General features: G+C 43.0%; 1 protein-coding gene across 1 annotated transcript in view; it reads left to right on the top strand.

Annotated features, from left to right (window-relative positions):
- Positions 1–17414, top strand: part of LOC110535581 (LYR motif-containing protein 4B) — a 60449-nt gene that overhangs the window by 8055 nt on the left and 34980 nt on the right. Inside the window, exon 2 of the mRNA XM_021620661.2 lies at positions 10542–10662. Coding sequence (XP_021476336.1) covers positions 10542–10662 — 121 coding nt within the window. The remainder of the gene's footprint in view (positions 1–10541; positions 10663–17414) is intronic.

Raw genomic sequence — 17414 nt, 5'->3', positions numbered from 1 at the left:
GCCTGAAGGTACCATGTTCATCTGTACAGACAGTAGTATGCAAGTATAAACACCATGGGACCACGCAGCTGTCATACCGCTCAGGAAGGAGACCCATTTTGTCTCCTAGAGACGAACGTACTTTAGTGCCAAAAGTGCAAATCAATCCCAGAAGAACAGCAAAGGACCTTGTGAAGATACTGGAGGAAATGGGTACAAAAGTGTGTGTGTGTGTGGTATGTCAGTGTTATTTATATATATTACACACACAGTAAACCAAGTCCTATATCGACATAACCTGAAAGGCCAATCAGCAAGGAAGAAGCCACTGCTCCAAAACCGCCATTAAAAAAGCCAGACTACGGTTTGCAACTGCACATTGGAACAAATATGATACTTTTTGGACAAATGTCCTCTGGTCTGATGAAACAAAAATAGAACTGTTTGGCCCTAATGACCAACGCTATGTTTGGAGGAAAAAGGGGGAGGCTTGCAAGCCGAAGAACACCATCCCAACCACGAAGCACGGGGGTGGTAACATCATGTTGTGGGTGTGCTTTGCTCCAGGAGGGACTGGTGCATTTCACAAAATAGATGACATGAGGATGGAAAATTATGTGGATATATTGAAGCAACATCTCAAGACATCAGTCAGGAAGATAAAGCTTGGTTGCAAATGGGTCGTCCAAATGGACAATGACCCCAAGCATACTTCCAAAGCTATGGCAAAATGGCTTAAGGACAACAAAGTCAAGGTATTGGAATGGCCATCACATGCCCTGATCTCAATCCTATAGAACTTTGTGGGCAGAACTGAAAAAGCATGTGCGAGCAAGGAGGCCTAAAATCCTGACTCAGTTACACCAGCTCTGTCAGGAGAAATGGGCCAACATTTACCCAACTTATTGTGGGAAACTACCCGAAACATTTGACTCAAGTTAAACAATTTAAAGACAATGCTACCAAATACTAATTGAGTGTATGTAAACTTTTGACCCACTGTGAATGTGATGAAAGAAATAAAAGTTTAAATAAATCATTATCTCTGCTATTATTCTTACATTTCACATTCTTAAAATAAAGTGATGATCCTAACTGACCTAAGACAAGGGTATTTTTACTAGGATTAAATGTCAGGAATTGTGACTGGAGTTTAAATGTATTTGGCAAAGGTGTATATAAACTTCCAATGCCTCAAGGTAGATGTGTGCAAAACAAATGAACAACACACACCCACACGTCTATTCTATTGTTTAGGAATGTTATTTTATTTTTTATTTTACCCCTTTTTCTCCCAAATTTCGTGGTATCCAATTGTTTAGTAGCTACTGTCTCATCGCTACAACTCCCGTACGGGCTCGGGAGAGACGAAGGTTGAAAGTCATGCGTCCTCCGATTCACAACCCAACCAAGCCGCACTGCTTCTTAACACAGTGCCATCCAACCCGGAAGCCAACCGCACCAATGTGTCGGAGGAAACACCGTGGACCAGTTTTTTACTGGCCACCCATTCCAAAAACATCATCATAATACGGGTTAAAGAGAAATGTGGCTGGGTCTTTCAGCATGACAATGATCCCAAACACACCGCCCGGGCAACAAAGGAGTGGCTTTGTAAGAAGCATTTCAAGGGCCTGGAGTGGCCTAGCCAGTCTCCAGATCTCAACCCTATAGAACATCTTTGGAGGGAGTTGAAAGTCCATGTTGCCCAGCAACATCCCCAAAACATCACTGCTCTAGAGAAGATCTGCATGGAGGAATGGGCCAAAATACCAGCAACAGTGTGTGAAAACCTTGTGAAGACTTACAGAAAACGTTTGACCTCTGTCATTGCCAACAAAGGGTATATAACAAAGTATTGAGAAACTTTTGTTATTGACCAAATACTTATTTTCCACCATAATTTGCAAATAAATCCATTAAAAATCCTACAATGTGATTTTCTGGATTTTTTTTCTAATTTTGTCTGTCATAGTTGAAGTGTACCTATGATGAAAATTACAGGCCTCTCATTTTTTTTTAAGTGGGAGAACTTGCACAATTTGGTGGCTGACTAAATACTCTTTGGCCCCACTGTATGCCCACTACAATCTATGCAAGAATCGGAATGCATGATTTATCACCGGTACATGAAAAACGTGAATAAAACAGTAAATATATCAATAATTACCATAACACTTTCTTATAGTGATTTATTGATACAGATGGCGCGTGCAGGCAGTCAATCACGTAACCTCTCACTCCCACTCTGAGCCATTCAGTGTTTATGTATGTATCTAGTGAGCTAAGCTGTAGCATTAGCGATGTCTTTCAGAAGGAGACAACTCACAAATGTGGAAATTCTGGAGATTTTTTAAAATCTGAAAGTCAGGAATCACATTCTGACAGTGACAGTGAGGAGCTGCCATTGAGAACCCTGAATCTGAGGACCCCTTGTCCACTGACAAAGTCCCAGTTCCCTTTGAAGGTGATGGAGGCAGCTGGAAGGCTGCCAGCCATTTCACCCCTCCTGGCCCTGCTGTTTGCTTTGATGAGTCCCAGTCTGGAGTGCAACGCCCCTTGCCATTTCCATCTGAGGCAGAGTGCTTCAAGTTGTTTCTGACAGAGGAGCTGGTGGGAGACATAGCAGAGACCAATCGCTGTGCCTTGGAGCTACAAGAGAAGCGAGAGCCAGGAGTGAGGGGGAAACTCGCTAAATGGGTGACAACCACAATTAGTGAAATGTATACCTTCCTGGCAACCGCCCTTCTCATGGGGATAGTAAAGAAGAACTCCCTAAGAGAATATTGGAGCACAGATCCTATGTTTGCAACTCCCTTCTTTGCCACCCTCTTTTCCCAAGACTGCTTCCTAGTTCTGCTGCGATGACTGCATTTCATCAACAATGCTACTGCCATCCTAAATGACCCGTTATACAAACTAAGAAATGTCAACAGCTGGCAGTAAAGTGGCATGACAAACACGACATCATGTCCTCTCCACTGTCCATACAGCAACCATGTCAGCCACAGGGAAGGTGGACCACCTGACGGAAGAGAGAGAAATCAAACCAGACTGTGTGCTTGACTATAACCTCAAATTGGGAGCAGCGGATAAGGCGCACATGATAAACAGCTTTGTGGAATGCACTCAGAAAATGACCAAGTGGAATAATAGATTATTAACTATGACTGCAATGCAGGCAACAGACGGAAAATGTGAACGTGTGTGCAGGACGGGAGAAGAGCAAATGTCTGCAGACTTGAACTGCACGAACAATTGGGAAGTGTTTGGGGAATTTTGTCTGGGTCAGAAATGTCTAAAAAATGTATTGGTCCGCAAAAGTAAAGATTATGACTTTTTATGTGAATGAATGAGGAACACACCTCAATTTAAACTTTTGTTAGAAAATAAAAAACTTGTTAGAAAATTATTTGAAATTGACAAGTTGAAAACCGCCTATAAATAAAAACAGGCTGCGTGCCTTGGTTTGAGGGCAGCGCTGATTAAATGTACTGTTGCGTAACAATCGCATTCTGGAAAGGAGAGAACTTTCTAACATCACATGCATAAAAAAACTCACACTGGGGTGACCGTTAGAGATATTTGGAACTCACGCATGAAAGGGTTTCAGTGACTTCATTAGCTGTGGTTTCTGATGCTTATATGGTTTTGCTAGTTTGATTTTGACATTCCCAGCCTTAGTTAGTCGTCCATTTTTGTTCAAAATATTTAGTCATTGAAACAAACAGTGCATCCCGAATGTGTAGAGACAGCAAACAATGTATCAGGCCAGCTGTGATTTACAACCTTATAGCAATGTTTTTTGGACTACCAAGAACTGTATTGGTGAATTATATTAATCATGCATTAAACTGCATCCATCTATTCTGCCAACAATGCCTTACTGTATGTCATGGAATTTTTAGTCAAATAGAACCCATTTTTAAAACCTATCTTTTTGATTTTGTAGCATAAACTAGGAATTTTATAGATTTTACTTATGATTGTCCGTTTGTTTCATCTGCAAAGCAGTTAAGACGCTGTCGGTTCCACTTTAAAGTGTGTTACGCCTGGTTAGGGATCGTGTAATAGACCTAAAGTTGCTGTTTTAACTTCATGGTCAAAAAACCTAAGCCAAGTATGTCCCCAGACAGTGCTTCAAATTGGCTGCAGCAATATCACTGCATTCACAGGAAGATAAACCAGAGGACGCATGAGAGGCTGCTTTTCGATTCTCACCACCGCTCATGCATTACCAATGGTGGAAACTCACTCCAGCATGGTGGAAACTCACTCCAGCCGAAGCATAAACCATTTCAACGCTTTCAAATCCATGATGGGGAGTGTTGAAGTGCACAATTTAGGAGAAGGGGATGTAGGCGAGCCTTGTGAGAGCCATAGGGAAAGACTGTGTGAGGTGGGCAGAGAAGGAGCGAGTGGGAGAGGGAATAACATGAATGAATAGCAGATGTGCTGAAGTAAGAGAAAATATGAGAGAAAGGGGGTGGGGGGGAGCGGGAAACTCCGAGAGAGTCTCGGAGAGAAAGGCTGAGAGGGAAGGTAAGACTGAGATGGGGGAGAGATGAGATATTCTGTGAGGGAGAGATGTAGACTTTATTGCAGACACACTGCAGAATATGAACCTTATCAAAGCAAGGGCGGACTGGCATAAGTAGGTCTTGCGTTATTTTTAACTTTTCCCCTGTGGCTTCTAGTGCTAATACTGTGCTAGTGTGGAGTCGGTGACGAGTCATGTGCAGCTGTGCAATGGCTCTTATTCATCAAGCAGACAGTCAAGAATTAAAACCTTGAAAAGATGTGGCTAAATAAGTGATCATGGAAAGCCACCCTTATGCTACATGGAGTGTTGTTCTCTGTGAAATCTCTACACATCTGTCTGAGCGTTTCCCTGCAGACATGTTTGAGGGATTTGAGTGCACCAATATTCAGTCATGTTTACAGCTAGAAGGTAGAACCCATGTTTTCTCTTCAAACAGTACATAATGCTGTATGCCTTGTTTGGCTTTGAGAACACCTTTGTCTATTGTTATTGGTTCATATTTAGTATGTCATTTCAAAGCAAATGTTTTTTCTCCTTGTTTTCTTTTTCATTCCTCATTAGGAGAGATGTATCTGGAGAACACTGCTTCATTCACTGCTTCATACTGTAATGTGGAGCCTCCCCCAATAGTGATGTTCTGTCAACTCTAACATCAAGAATACTGCACATCGGTCTGAAAAAACAACAACAATGTTAATAATAAACCCTGCCATTTAGGTACCTACAGGACATTTGGAAAGTATTGACCCCTTCACATTTTGGTACTTTCCAGCCTTATTCTAAAATTGATTAAATTAAACATTTTCCTCATTAATCTACACAATATCCCATAATTACAAAGCAAAAACTGTTTTTTAGAAATGTTTGTATAAATGTAAATATAAAAACACCTTGGTTACATAAGTATTCAGACCCTTTCCTATGAGACTAAATTTAGCTCATGTGCATCCTATGCCATTGATCATCCTTGATGTTTCTACAACTTGATGGGAGTCCACCTGTGGTAAATTAAATTGATTGGACATGATTTGGATAGGCACACACCTGTCTTTTATAAGGTCCCACAGTTGACAGTGCATGTCAAAGCAAAAACCAAGCCATGAGATTGAAGGAATTGTCCACAGAGCTCCAAGACAGGATTGTGTCAAGGCACAGTTCTGGGGAAGGATACCAAAACATTTCTGCAGCATTGAAGGTCTCCAAGAACACTGTCCTCCATCATTCTTTAATGGAACAATTTTGGAATCAACAAGACTTCCTAGATCTCGTCGCCCGGCCAAACCGAGAAATTAGGGGAGAAGAGCCTTGGTCAGGGAGGTGACCAAGAACTAGATGGTCACTCTGACGGAGCTCCAGAGATTCTCTGGAGATGGGAGAATGTTCCAGAAGGACAACCATCTCTGCAGCACTCCACCAAAAAGGTCCTTATGGTAGCGTGGCCAGCGGAAGCTACTCCTCAGTAAAAGGCACATGTCAGCCCGCTTGGAGTTTGTCAAAAGGTAGTAAAAGAACTCTCAGACCATGACAAAAACAAGATTCTCTGGTCTGATGAAACCAAGATTGAGCTCTTTGGCCTGAATGCCAAGCGTCACGTCTGGAGGAAACCTGGCACCATCCCTACGGTGAAGCATGACTGTGGCAGACTCATGCTGTGGGAATGTTTTTCAGTGGCAGGGACTTTGATACAAGTCTGGATAGAGGGTAAAATGAACATAGCAATGTACAGAGATCCTTGATGAAAACCTGCTCCAGTAAGCTTGAGACTGGAGCGAAGGTTCACCTTCCAATAGGACAACGACCCTAAGCACACATCCAAGACAACGCAGGAGTGGCTTCGTATCAAGTCTCTGAATGCCCTTGAGTGACCCAGCCAGAGCCCGGACTTGAACCCGATCGAACATCTCTGGAGAGACCTGAAAATAGCTGTGCAGCAACGCTCCCCATCCAACCTGACAGAGCTTGAGAGGATCTGCAGAGAAGAATGTCAGAACCTCCCCAAATACTGGCGTGTCAAGCGTTCCCTCTATCCTGACTAGTCTCCCAGTCCCTGCCACTGAAAAACATCCCCACAGCATGATGCTGCCACATTGCTTCACCATAGGGATGGCCAGAGCATCTTGTTTCTCATGGTTTGAGAGTCCTTAGGTCCCCTTTGGCAAACTCTAAGCAGGCTGTCATGTGCCTTTTTACTGAGTGGCTTCTGTCTGGCTACTCTACCATAAAGGCCTGATTGGTGGAGTGCTGCAGAGATGGTTGTTCTTCTGGAACGTTCTCCACAAGGAACTCTAGAGCTCTGTCAGAGTCACCATTAGGTTCTTGGGTCACCTCCCTGACCAAGGCCCTTCTCCCCTGATTGCTCAGTTTAGCTGGGCGCCCAGCTCTAGGAAGAGGCTTTGTGGTCCCAAAATTCTTCCATTTAAAATAATTGAGGCACTGTGTTCTTGGGGAACTTCAATGCTGCAGAAATGTTTTGGTACACTTCCTCAGATATGTGCCTTGATGCAATCCTTTATCTTAGCTCTGTGGACAATTCCGTTAACCTCATGGCTTGGTTTTTGCTCTGACATGCACTTTCAACTGTGGGAATTTTTATATAGACAGTGTACATGATTTGAAAAGGCACAATCAATTGAATTTACCACAGGTCGACTCCAAGTTGTAGGAACATCTCAAGGATGATCAATGGAAACAGGATGTACCGGACTTCAGGGGTCTGAATACTCATGTAAATACTCATGTAAATTGTTTAATCAAACTTTTTTTCTGATATCAGGGAATAAAAAATACAATAATTAGCCTAGTATGCATGTGTGGCCCGAGCTCGTTTTCCCTGTCTAAACCAGCTGGCTAGCTGAACTATGCTAGTTTTCGTACTCAAATATTGCGCCCTCAACTTTAAAATTCCTTATGCAAGTTATGCAACCATGTAACTAAGGAATTCGCTAGAAAGAAATATTTTTGTTGTTGTTGAATAGTCATGACTGGTTCGAGATCTGTCGTAAGACTACTGTGGCAAAGTATGTCTTTGCTACTTAACGCGGATCCAAGTTCCGTTTTCAGATCCACTGGGGTCATTGGTGTAGATTAGCTGCACGTTTCTGACTAGTCTTGGAACTGTGACAGCGGGCAGCCTCTCCTCACTTGGCTTGACAGGATATGTAGTGGTTTTGCCAACACAGTCAGATATTTATACACTCTTGTACCCTTATCCATTTTTTAACTAACTGTGTTTGTTGATTAAATTAGACTTTATTACTATAATGAGTAATCCAGGAAAGTTTATTGACACAAGAAAATGTCAACTCTACAGAGCGCAATGACTACAATGATTGGCGAAATTACTTCTGGACACGAAGGGTCCATGGTACTCCTCCTCACCCCTCTACACTGAGTGTACAAAAGATGAAGACCACCTTCCTAATATTGAGTTGCACCCAGCCTTTTTCCCCTCAGAACAGCCTCAATTCGTCAGGGCCTGGACTCTACAAGGTGGTGAAAGCGTTCCAAAGGGATGCTGGCCCATGTTGACTCCAATGCTTCCCAAAGTTGTGTCAAGTTGGCTGCATGTCCTTTGGGTGTTGGAGCATTCTTAATACACATGGGAAATTGTTAAGCGTGGAAAAACCCAGCATCATTGCAGTTCTTGACACAAACTGGTATGCCTGGCACCTGCTATTATACCCTGTTCAAAGGCACTTAAATCTGGTCCTGCCCATTCACCCTCTTAATGGCACACATACACACAATCTATCTCAATTCTCAAGGCTTATAAATCCTCCTTTTAAACTGCCTAGTCCCCTTCATCTACACTGATTTGAAGTGGATTTATCAAGTGACATCAATAAGAGATCATAGCTTTCACCTGGTGAGTCTGTCACGGATAGAGCAGGTTTCCTTAATGTTTTGTTCGCTCAGTGTATAAGCTGTCAGCTAAGCCTGGGGGGTACGTTCCAGTGCGCTTTCCTGCCAAAAGCTGACACTGGCTGAATTTCACGCAGTCATTTGAATATGTTAAAGCTTTAAGGCCACATTCATGACCATGATAGCTTTTTTAATGTAAGAATAGGGGTATTTTATTCAGTCAAAACTGGTATTCAGACATGTCTGTGGTCTGGGCCTAAAACTAAAGTATCCCTTTGGTGCAGGAAATTGCGTTTGCTTTAGGTTCTCAGCTAATCTGATGATTTCACTTTTGATTGTGTGATCCAAGATTACTCACTTGGTAAAGGCATGAAGATGCATTTTCTTCTTTCTAGAACACACGTCATTCTTCCTTCCATAATCTGTCTTGAGCTCCCCGCTCTCCTGTCACAACTGAACGGCAGATGGGGTGATTGCTTCTCCGGCTGTCATAAAAGGCCCCATCCTCGTATTCTTTTGATGACTCAATTATTCCCACACCATGGACGAAGTGCACACTGTGTAGACTAATTGACCAGCAGTCTTAAGCAGACCTCGCAGTGTGCCTCAAGCTGGTCTGTATGGCATATCAACCAGGCTTGGTAGGTTACTTTCTAAATGTAATCCGTTACGTATTACCAGTCAACTTGCAATCAGTAACATCATTTTTGGCTTACGCAAACTAAGTATCTTAATCTGAGCGTTTCAATCACTGCTTATAACCATTGATGTGATAGGCTATTGATTTCGTTGGGCCTAGCGATTTTACAAAAATATGCCTATGAGGATGTTATGAGAATTACGTTAAAGTACCATTTTATTATGAATCATGTCATTGATGTACTCCAGAGAAAAAGGTTTTGCTTTTGTTCTGTTGGTGGTTCGCCATTAGAAGGCTTTGGGATATTTTTTCCGAAGTATGTCTTGGTGACCTGAAAATAGAATAGCTTGATCGGTCATGTTTGCTCTATTTGTTTTGTTTTCTTTTTTTTTTAAAGCAGATCCAATTGTACTAACTCAGCAACTAATAATTAGATCATGCAAATGCACCTCACACTCAACAAATTGACATGTTATTTGTTTGCTTCAAATCCTCCTCTGGCTCCCAATTGGCGTAGTGGTCTAAGACATTGCATCTCAGTGGAAGAGGCGTCACTGCAGTACCTGGTTTGAATCCAGGCTGCTTCACACCCTGCTGTGATTGGGAGTCCCATAGGGTGGAGCACAATTTGTCCTAGTCTGGGTTTGGCCGGGGTAGGCCGTCATTGTAAATAAGAATTTGTTCTTAACTGACTTGCCTAGTTAAATAAAGGTTACATTTAAACATTTTTTAAAAATGGAGATTCCCGTCAGTCTAGGAGAACAACCGCTCTGCTACTGGTAACCAACGTTTTCTTCTTTTGTCAGAATCGTACTGTTAATTATTTATTTTTTCAACCAGTTTTTGAAGAACCTCCCTCCCTATCCACTTACTCATACTCTTTCGCACTCGCTTGTTCGCTTCATACTCATCCTCCGCCTTGTGTTTTGGGGAAAAAGATGGGTCCTGGCTGTCAATAAGGAGCTGCTTGTCAGTTCATCTCTCAGCACAGGAGCCTCGCTGGGTGCCAGGATGCCTATTTGATCTTCGCATAACACTTCCTGCCCACTTCACACAGGGCTTCGGCTGCCAGATAAAAGCTAACAGCCACTCGTTTCCAGCCTCTCGCTTTCCAGCGAATGGAGAGCCCCATTATCCGCAACCCCTTAACTAGAAGGTTGATTCACACGGCACAGCCCTTCGGCTAACAGTGGTTTCTCTAATCCAATTGAAGGGTGGGGGGTATTTCCCTCCATCGGTATAAATGAGTCTTGTAAATGGGGTTCTTGGATTTTTATGTAGCAGACCGAATGCTTTGTGGTGCGTTGAATCGGATTGGGCCGGGGTTTCCACATTTTCATTGTGTTACGATGCATCGTTAATGTGTGGCGTTTTAAATTAGGATTTTCCTCACTTTGACAAGTGCCACGTTAATTGATTGCTTCATTTGTCATTGATGTGTATACTGAATGCCGTGTATGTTTTCCTCCAGAGTTTTATGGGTATGTTGATAAGTGTAGAATTTGTGTTTTCATTCAGGACGTACGCCTTGCGCCGGGTGCAGGATGCCTTCAGGGCAAACCGGAGTGTAGAAGACCCTAAGATGGTGGAGCAGCTCTTAAACCAGGGCAGGGACAACCTAGACATGATCCGGAGACAGGTAGGCCTACCACAAACACAAACACACGCACACACACACACTGGTTCATGTAAGAACAAAGTTATTCCAGCAAGGACTTAAGTATTTTGATGCTCACAGCAAAATCTTATTTTTCCACCACAATCATTTCTCCAAATAAATGTTTTCCATTAATCGTCCAACTTAATCAAAATATCACCTGGCCGGGATACCTCTGAGTCTGTACTATAGTTTCTAAGGACAGTGGGTGGTTATTTTTTCCCCCATCCTCTAAGTTGCTCATTCCCCTAGATACATGTTAGTTGAGCACCTGCTTAGTGTCCACCTGTCGACTGTCGCACGGCGCCAGAGTGCTAATCACCACTGATGCCCTGCTGTTGGCCGCTTTGTTCCCATAATGCACCTCCAACCGCCCATCCCATCTCAGGGGACCATGGGGAAGGCTCCAGCCCTCGCTCTCTCTTGGTCTCTGTCTTTCTTGGTCTCTTTATTCAGCTATGTCTGTCTCTCGCTCTCAATCGCAAGTTTCTCTCTGTTTCTGAGTGTATGATTTCCACGTCATTCTCTTGGGCACCGTCCTCTAACACCTATCCTCGGTTCCCCAAGGCTCTATGTGTTGTGCTGATAACCAGCAGAAATGTATGACCTATAAAGAAGGCAATTGGCAAAACATTGGCAAAACATAGTAATGTATGCATTGAGATGCATGCAGCTCGTCTCATGATAGACACACATATTCCGATGTATATATTGTTTATATGGGCTCATCCTACAAGCCTATTCAATGAGAATATAGAATAAAAACAAATACAATTATGCAACATTGCTCTATATCGCACAAGCGTTCTTCGACGTCTAGTGGTAATGTCAAGAGAGACGAGTACCACTAAGATAGTTAGTGTGTTTATGTGAAGCTGTGTGGGTGGCACTGCTCTGCAACTGTGCCGGTGCTAAGCAGCAGAATAGAGCAGCTGCGCGTGTGTGTTTGCATATCCCAGCAGATGCGAAACAGCCTTATGTAGAGGATAAGACCCACGTCTCCCACACACACACACACACACACACACCACATGCATATTGATGCTTGAATATACACCCGTATTATAGACACACCAAGCGTGTCTTGACAACTTCAACCTTGTGTGCCCAAGCAAGTATAGCACTTTTGGCAAAGAGAATATTCTTGGCTCTCTGCCTCTCTCTCCAGCGGACACCACAATGTGAGTGCCAACACAGGCGGGCATGAGTGGAACAAGGAGGAGGGTAGTGTGGGGGTGGCACTGCACTGTCACACTATGCCCACCCACCCCCCCAACCACACACACACACACACACACACACACACACACACGCAAGCCCTCCTGCATACACATGACGCCTTACAGAACATGTGGATTATGTTGTGTGTTTGAAAATGACAGATGGGTGTCTTTACCACATGCAGTATGTATACGTGGTGCGTTGCTGATGGTACAAGGATGACTAAACCATTCACTTGCTCACCACGTACTCTCTAGTCCCTGTATACGCAGCCCTCTCCCGCTTCAAAAGAAGTTAGCTCTTTATTCATCCATTTGCACCAAAATGTGTTATTTGCCGTCAGACAGTATCCAACATGGCACACGCACACAGAACAGATAGGAGCATTAAGTACCTTGCTGAAGGGTGCAATCACATATTTCCTCGTCAACCCTGGGACTTGAGCCGGCAACTCTTGGGTTACTCACTCGGCTCTCTAACCTCCAGGCTAGCCTCACAACCCACCGTGTTTATCTTGCTTTGACATTTTAGCTTTTTTTTTCAATAGCAGCTGTGGGTTGCGTGTTTTAAAAAAATATATAGATATTTATTATCGTTCTGTTGTCTGCTCCACCAGGATCCCTACTCCTTCACACGGTTACGAAAAAAGCCTGGTGGGCATGAATGTTAATCCAGAGCCCTACCCTTGCGTACGAAGTTCAGGCCCTACCCTATCCAGGCTCAATTGCTTCTGCCAAATTTAAGACCCAACCTGAAATCAGAAATATATTCCTCCGCTAATAAATCCACCCTGAATGCTGCTCGCTCTGCATGTGATTTGATAATGGTGGCTCTGAATAGTGTTGTCAGGATTTGATGCCAGATTTTCCTTGGCAAAAATGGACACGAAGCAGATGGAACTCTATGGTCCTTTTTAAAAACCTACTTTTGGAAAATATTGTGTGCTATATCTTGAAAAAATATAAAAATGTGACTGGTTGACAACATAATGCATTTTTTTCCCCCCCAACATTAAAACTGCTTTCCTCAAGAAATTGTATCCAGTTCATGTTTTGCTTTCTTACTTCCTAGTAACGCGTTACTGTTATCGTGACAACACTAGCTCTGAGTCTGAGTATCCATAGCAACGGCTCCACTTGGGTTGCTATGCTCAATGACTAGACATGACAGAGCAGTTAGCTACTTAACTCTAAACTCCGACAAAATTCAAGCAACATAATTATATATAAATCTCTCCTGTTTTATATAAGCACTTCTGACACCATGTTATGATCTTAGTCATATGACTGTACTGCGCAGCATAGCAGGAGCAAATGGGTCAGCTTCAAAATGTTTGTCAAATTAGTGATGCCCTGCCCGTACCCTAGTTATTGATAAAAACCAGGCACTACCCGGCTCTAAACGATGTATAATGTCAGGGCTCAGGTCGGGTTGCAGAGCTCTAGGATATATACATTATTAACATGCCCCCTCTCTCAAAATACACTTTAGTTAGGGCGTTGTAAGAAGCATCAAATCATTGGCTTCAGGTTCAGTAATAGCTCTCACAGCACTAGAATCCCATTCCTATAACGGCGTGTTTGGCAGTGTCCCCACCCCGGATTTGAATTTTAATGTGGAATGTGAGGTAGGCAGGCTAATGAATGTCAGATAATTTTGGCTCACACTAACATTTTTTTGCCGACTCCTCCCTTTCTCCCATTTTAGAAACAATGTCATTGAAGAGCACCTCGCCTAAAAACAGTATATGCCCAGCCACAAGCAACAAATGCATGTTTATTGTATAGCCAGGGCTCCAAGTGCAACCATTTCGTCGCATTTTGCTGCCATTTGTGCGAGAACATTTAAAAAAAAAAATATATATATATATATATATATATATATATATATTATTATTGGCCGCATCAGTGCGAGCTGCAAATTCTAAACTCTGCAAAAAAAAAGGAACCGTGCTTTTTTCAGGACCCTGTCTTTCAAAGATGATTCGTAAAAATCCAAATCGTCACATATCCTTAAACACGGTTTCCCATGCTTGTTCAATGAACCATAAACAATTAATGAACATGCACCTGTGGAACGGTCGTTAAGACACTACCAGCTTACAGATGGTAGGCCATTAAGGTCACAGTTATGAAAACTTAGGACACTAAAGAGGCCTTTCTACTGACTCTGAAAAACACCAAAAGAAAGAGTCTTAGGGTCCCTGTTCATCTGCGTGAACGTGCCTTAGGCATGCTGCAAAGAGGCATGAGGACTGCAGATGTGGTCAGGGCAATAAATTGCAATGTCCGTACTGTGAGAAGCCTAAGACGGCACTACAGGACGGACAGCTGATCGTCCTCGCAGTGGTAGACCACATGTAACAACACCTGCACAAGGTCGGTACAACCGAACATCACACCTGCGGGACAGGTATAGGATGGCAACAACAACTGCCCTAGTTACACCAGGAACGCACAATCCCTCCATCAGTGTTCAGACTGTCCGCAATAGGCTGAGAGAGGCTGGACTGAGGGCTTGTAGGCCTGTTGTAATGCAGGTTCTCACCAGATATCACCGGAAACAACGTTGCCTATGGGCAAAAACACACTATCGCTGGACCAGACAGGACTGGAAAAAGTGCTCTCACTGACGAATTGCGGTTTTGTCTCACCAGGGTTGATGGTCGTATTCGCTTTTATCTTCGAAGGAATGAGCGTTACAGCGAGGCCTGTACTCTTGAGCGGGATCGATTTGTAGGTGGAGGGTCCGTCATGATCTGGGGCGGTGCGTCACAGCATCATCGGACTGAGCTTGTCATTGCAGGCAATCTCAACACTGTGCGTTACAGGGAAGACATCCTTCCCCCTCATGTGGTGAGGGCTAGGGCCATTCCCTCCCCAGAAATGTCCGGGAACTTGCAGGTGTCTTGGTGAAAGAGTAGGATAACATCTCACAGCAAGAACTGGCAAATCTGGTGCAGTCCATAAGGAGGAGATGCACTGCAGTACTTAATGCTGCTGGTGGTCACACCAGATACTGGCTGTTACCTTTATGTTCAGGGCCACATTCCATTTATGTTAGTCACATGTCTGTCGAAGTTGTTCAGTTTGTCTGTTGAATCGTATGTTCATACAAATATTTACACATGTTAAGTTTGCTGAAAATAAACGCAGTTGACAGTGAGGGGACGTTTCTTTTTTTTCTGCGTTTAGTTGGTCATCTCACTCAACAAAAAATATTTTTGGGTGTGGCTAAAACAATGATTTGGTCAGACGTTTTTTTAAATTTGTATTTGCAGCACGGAACATTTATACGAAATGGATGAGCGTGCCCAATTTTCAGTGACTCGTTTTGGCTAGTGAGCACTACTTTCAACATTTCTGGATGAAATTATTCAAAACATGCATTGATTTGATTCCTGCCATGAAAGTATCTGCCCTGACCCTGACAGTGCCTATTTTAGCTAGTGGCTGTGATGAGCGAGCCTTTTTCTCTCCCTCTTCCCAATGTGTGCTCTGAGTATAGGGAGAGAAAATGCATTCTGATTGTACAACATTTCAAAATGCAATTGTGGGGAAAAATACTGCTTTGGAAGCAAGTATACTGTTCTTAGTTTAAGAGAGGGGGGCCTCTGCTTTCTCTAGGTATCTGATGTATTGCTGAACTCTCATTATTGAGTGAAATTTCACCAATTTATAACCTACGTTTCTGGCATGACTTTGAGATACTGAGCTGAGGTTGGCCATTTGTGGTGAGTGCATTCTATCAAACCCCCTGGAAAGATTTGCTCAGCTGTATTTCCAAAAGCTGAATGAGTTTCTCTCTGGGCTACACCCATCTGTAAATCTGCACTACATGAAGGGGGCCAGCTTCAATAGGAGAGGGCGATATAACTTCCCATGATAATCCAGATAGAGCCATAGTGTATAGGGGAAAGACGGGCTCTATATCAGCCGGGCATTTCAGGTCAATGCCCTCGGGAAGACCCATTTCACCTCTCAGTGGAGCTCAGACCTGTGTTCAAAAACTATTTAATATCTTTAAAATACTTTGAGTGTTTTATTTTTTTCTAGCCTTCCTGGATTGCTAGATGGGTGGGGTTTGCAGTTTTGGGACTATTCTGTTGATCCATTTAAGCCTGGCAAGCTCAATCAAGCACAGACAAAGTATTTGAAATGACTTCTAACAGCATTGGAACCCTGTATGGTGTTACTCACAGATAGGAGTGTAGGAGTTGACAATCTAATGTTAACATATTCTAATATTGCCATTATTGCTATAATGTAGTCCTTTTCCATAGCAATTTACACTTTTCAAATGCTGTGTCCCTATTTTCCCATCAATTTAGCCATTTGAGCAACTGTAGTGGTAGTTTGTTACCTCACAGACATACGCCTGGCCCCTGCTACCAGTCATGGTGAGCTAATCTTTCCTATGGGGCTGGGCTATGGGGGTTTGAAATGTTCCTTCCCTCATGCGAGTCATGTCAGTTACTAGTCTTTCTGCTAGACACCCCTGTTCTAAATGTCCTTTCTTCCATTATTTCTCATCTCTGCCCTTTCTTGGTCCTTTGCTGCAGTAAGATGTCAGTCTTTTATAAGTCGGCTTGTCTGTAACTATGATGGATTGCACCTGCAGGATGGTATTTATGTAGGGAACCGCAGGATGATCTTGCCAAAACGAATGTGGCCTTTCTGTTAATGGGAGATCAAATGAAAAAGATCCCTTTGTACAAATGCCATTGGTTCTGCTTGAGCGTGTGTGCTTTTTGTTGGCTCTTTTCTATTTCTCTCTCTGTGTGTGTTTGCCTCCATGTGCCCGCGTCCTTGCCAGACATCGTCTGTCAGCCCGTATCGGATCCTTGAGAAATTCTATTGCCAGCGAGTGACAATTCTATGATCATGACTTCTATTGCATTCTTGTTTGGTATAAACTATGGATGTGATTTACCTATCTAATGTTCCCGCTAATATTATACCCTGCAGGGCAATCCAGCACAAATGGCTGCTACTAATGGCACTTGATGTCAAAGTATTTCAACCATTCTGGGGCAATGAAGATGAAAGGTCAGTTTAGTGAATTATATCTGACATGTACTGTGCAGCGACACAAGGCTTTGTAGCAGGGCCCAACTAGCCCGCAGGAGGTTTGATTTGTTATGTGTTAAAAAAATACTTCAGTTTTCTCTTGAACATCTAAAACTAGATCAACAGTAACTCGTCACACTGCACTTATATTTCATCAGAACTACAAACATGGCTCAGTGGAAGTCAGAAGGCAGAGTGCAGCAGAGATTGAGGGATACATAAGTCTGCCATGTACAGAACCAACTGTTTTTTTTCTTTATCAGGTTTCTCTTGGGTCACTGGTGGAGAAATATTACAGCATCCATCTTTGGAGACCTTGAATATATTACAGTATAACGTGTCCTCATCCAACCTTCTCATAGATTGCCAAGCTCTAGATGAAAGAGATGTATTTTGGAAGACAACTTGCATCTCGTTATCTTCATAATGAGCACACAACGTTTT

This window comes from Oncorhynchus mykiss, chromosome 11 (assembly GCF_013265735.2).
Source record: "Oncorhynchus mykiss isolate Arlee chromosome 11, USDA_OmykA_1.1, whole genome shotgun sequence".
In the NCBI taxonomy this organism is placed as follows: Eukaryota; Metazoa; Chordata; class Actinopteri; order Salmoniformes; family Salmonidae; genus Oncorhynchus; species Oncorhynchus mykiss.
The sequence above is the reverse complement of the archived record's forward strand: the minus strand, read 5'-3'. Positions and strand labels throughout refer to the sequence as shown.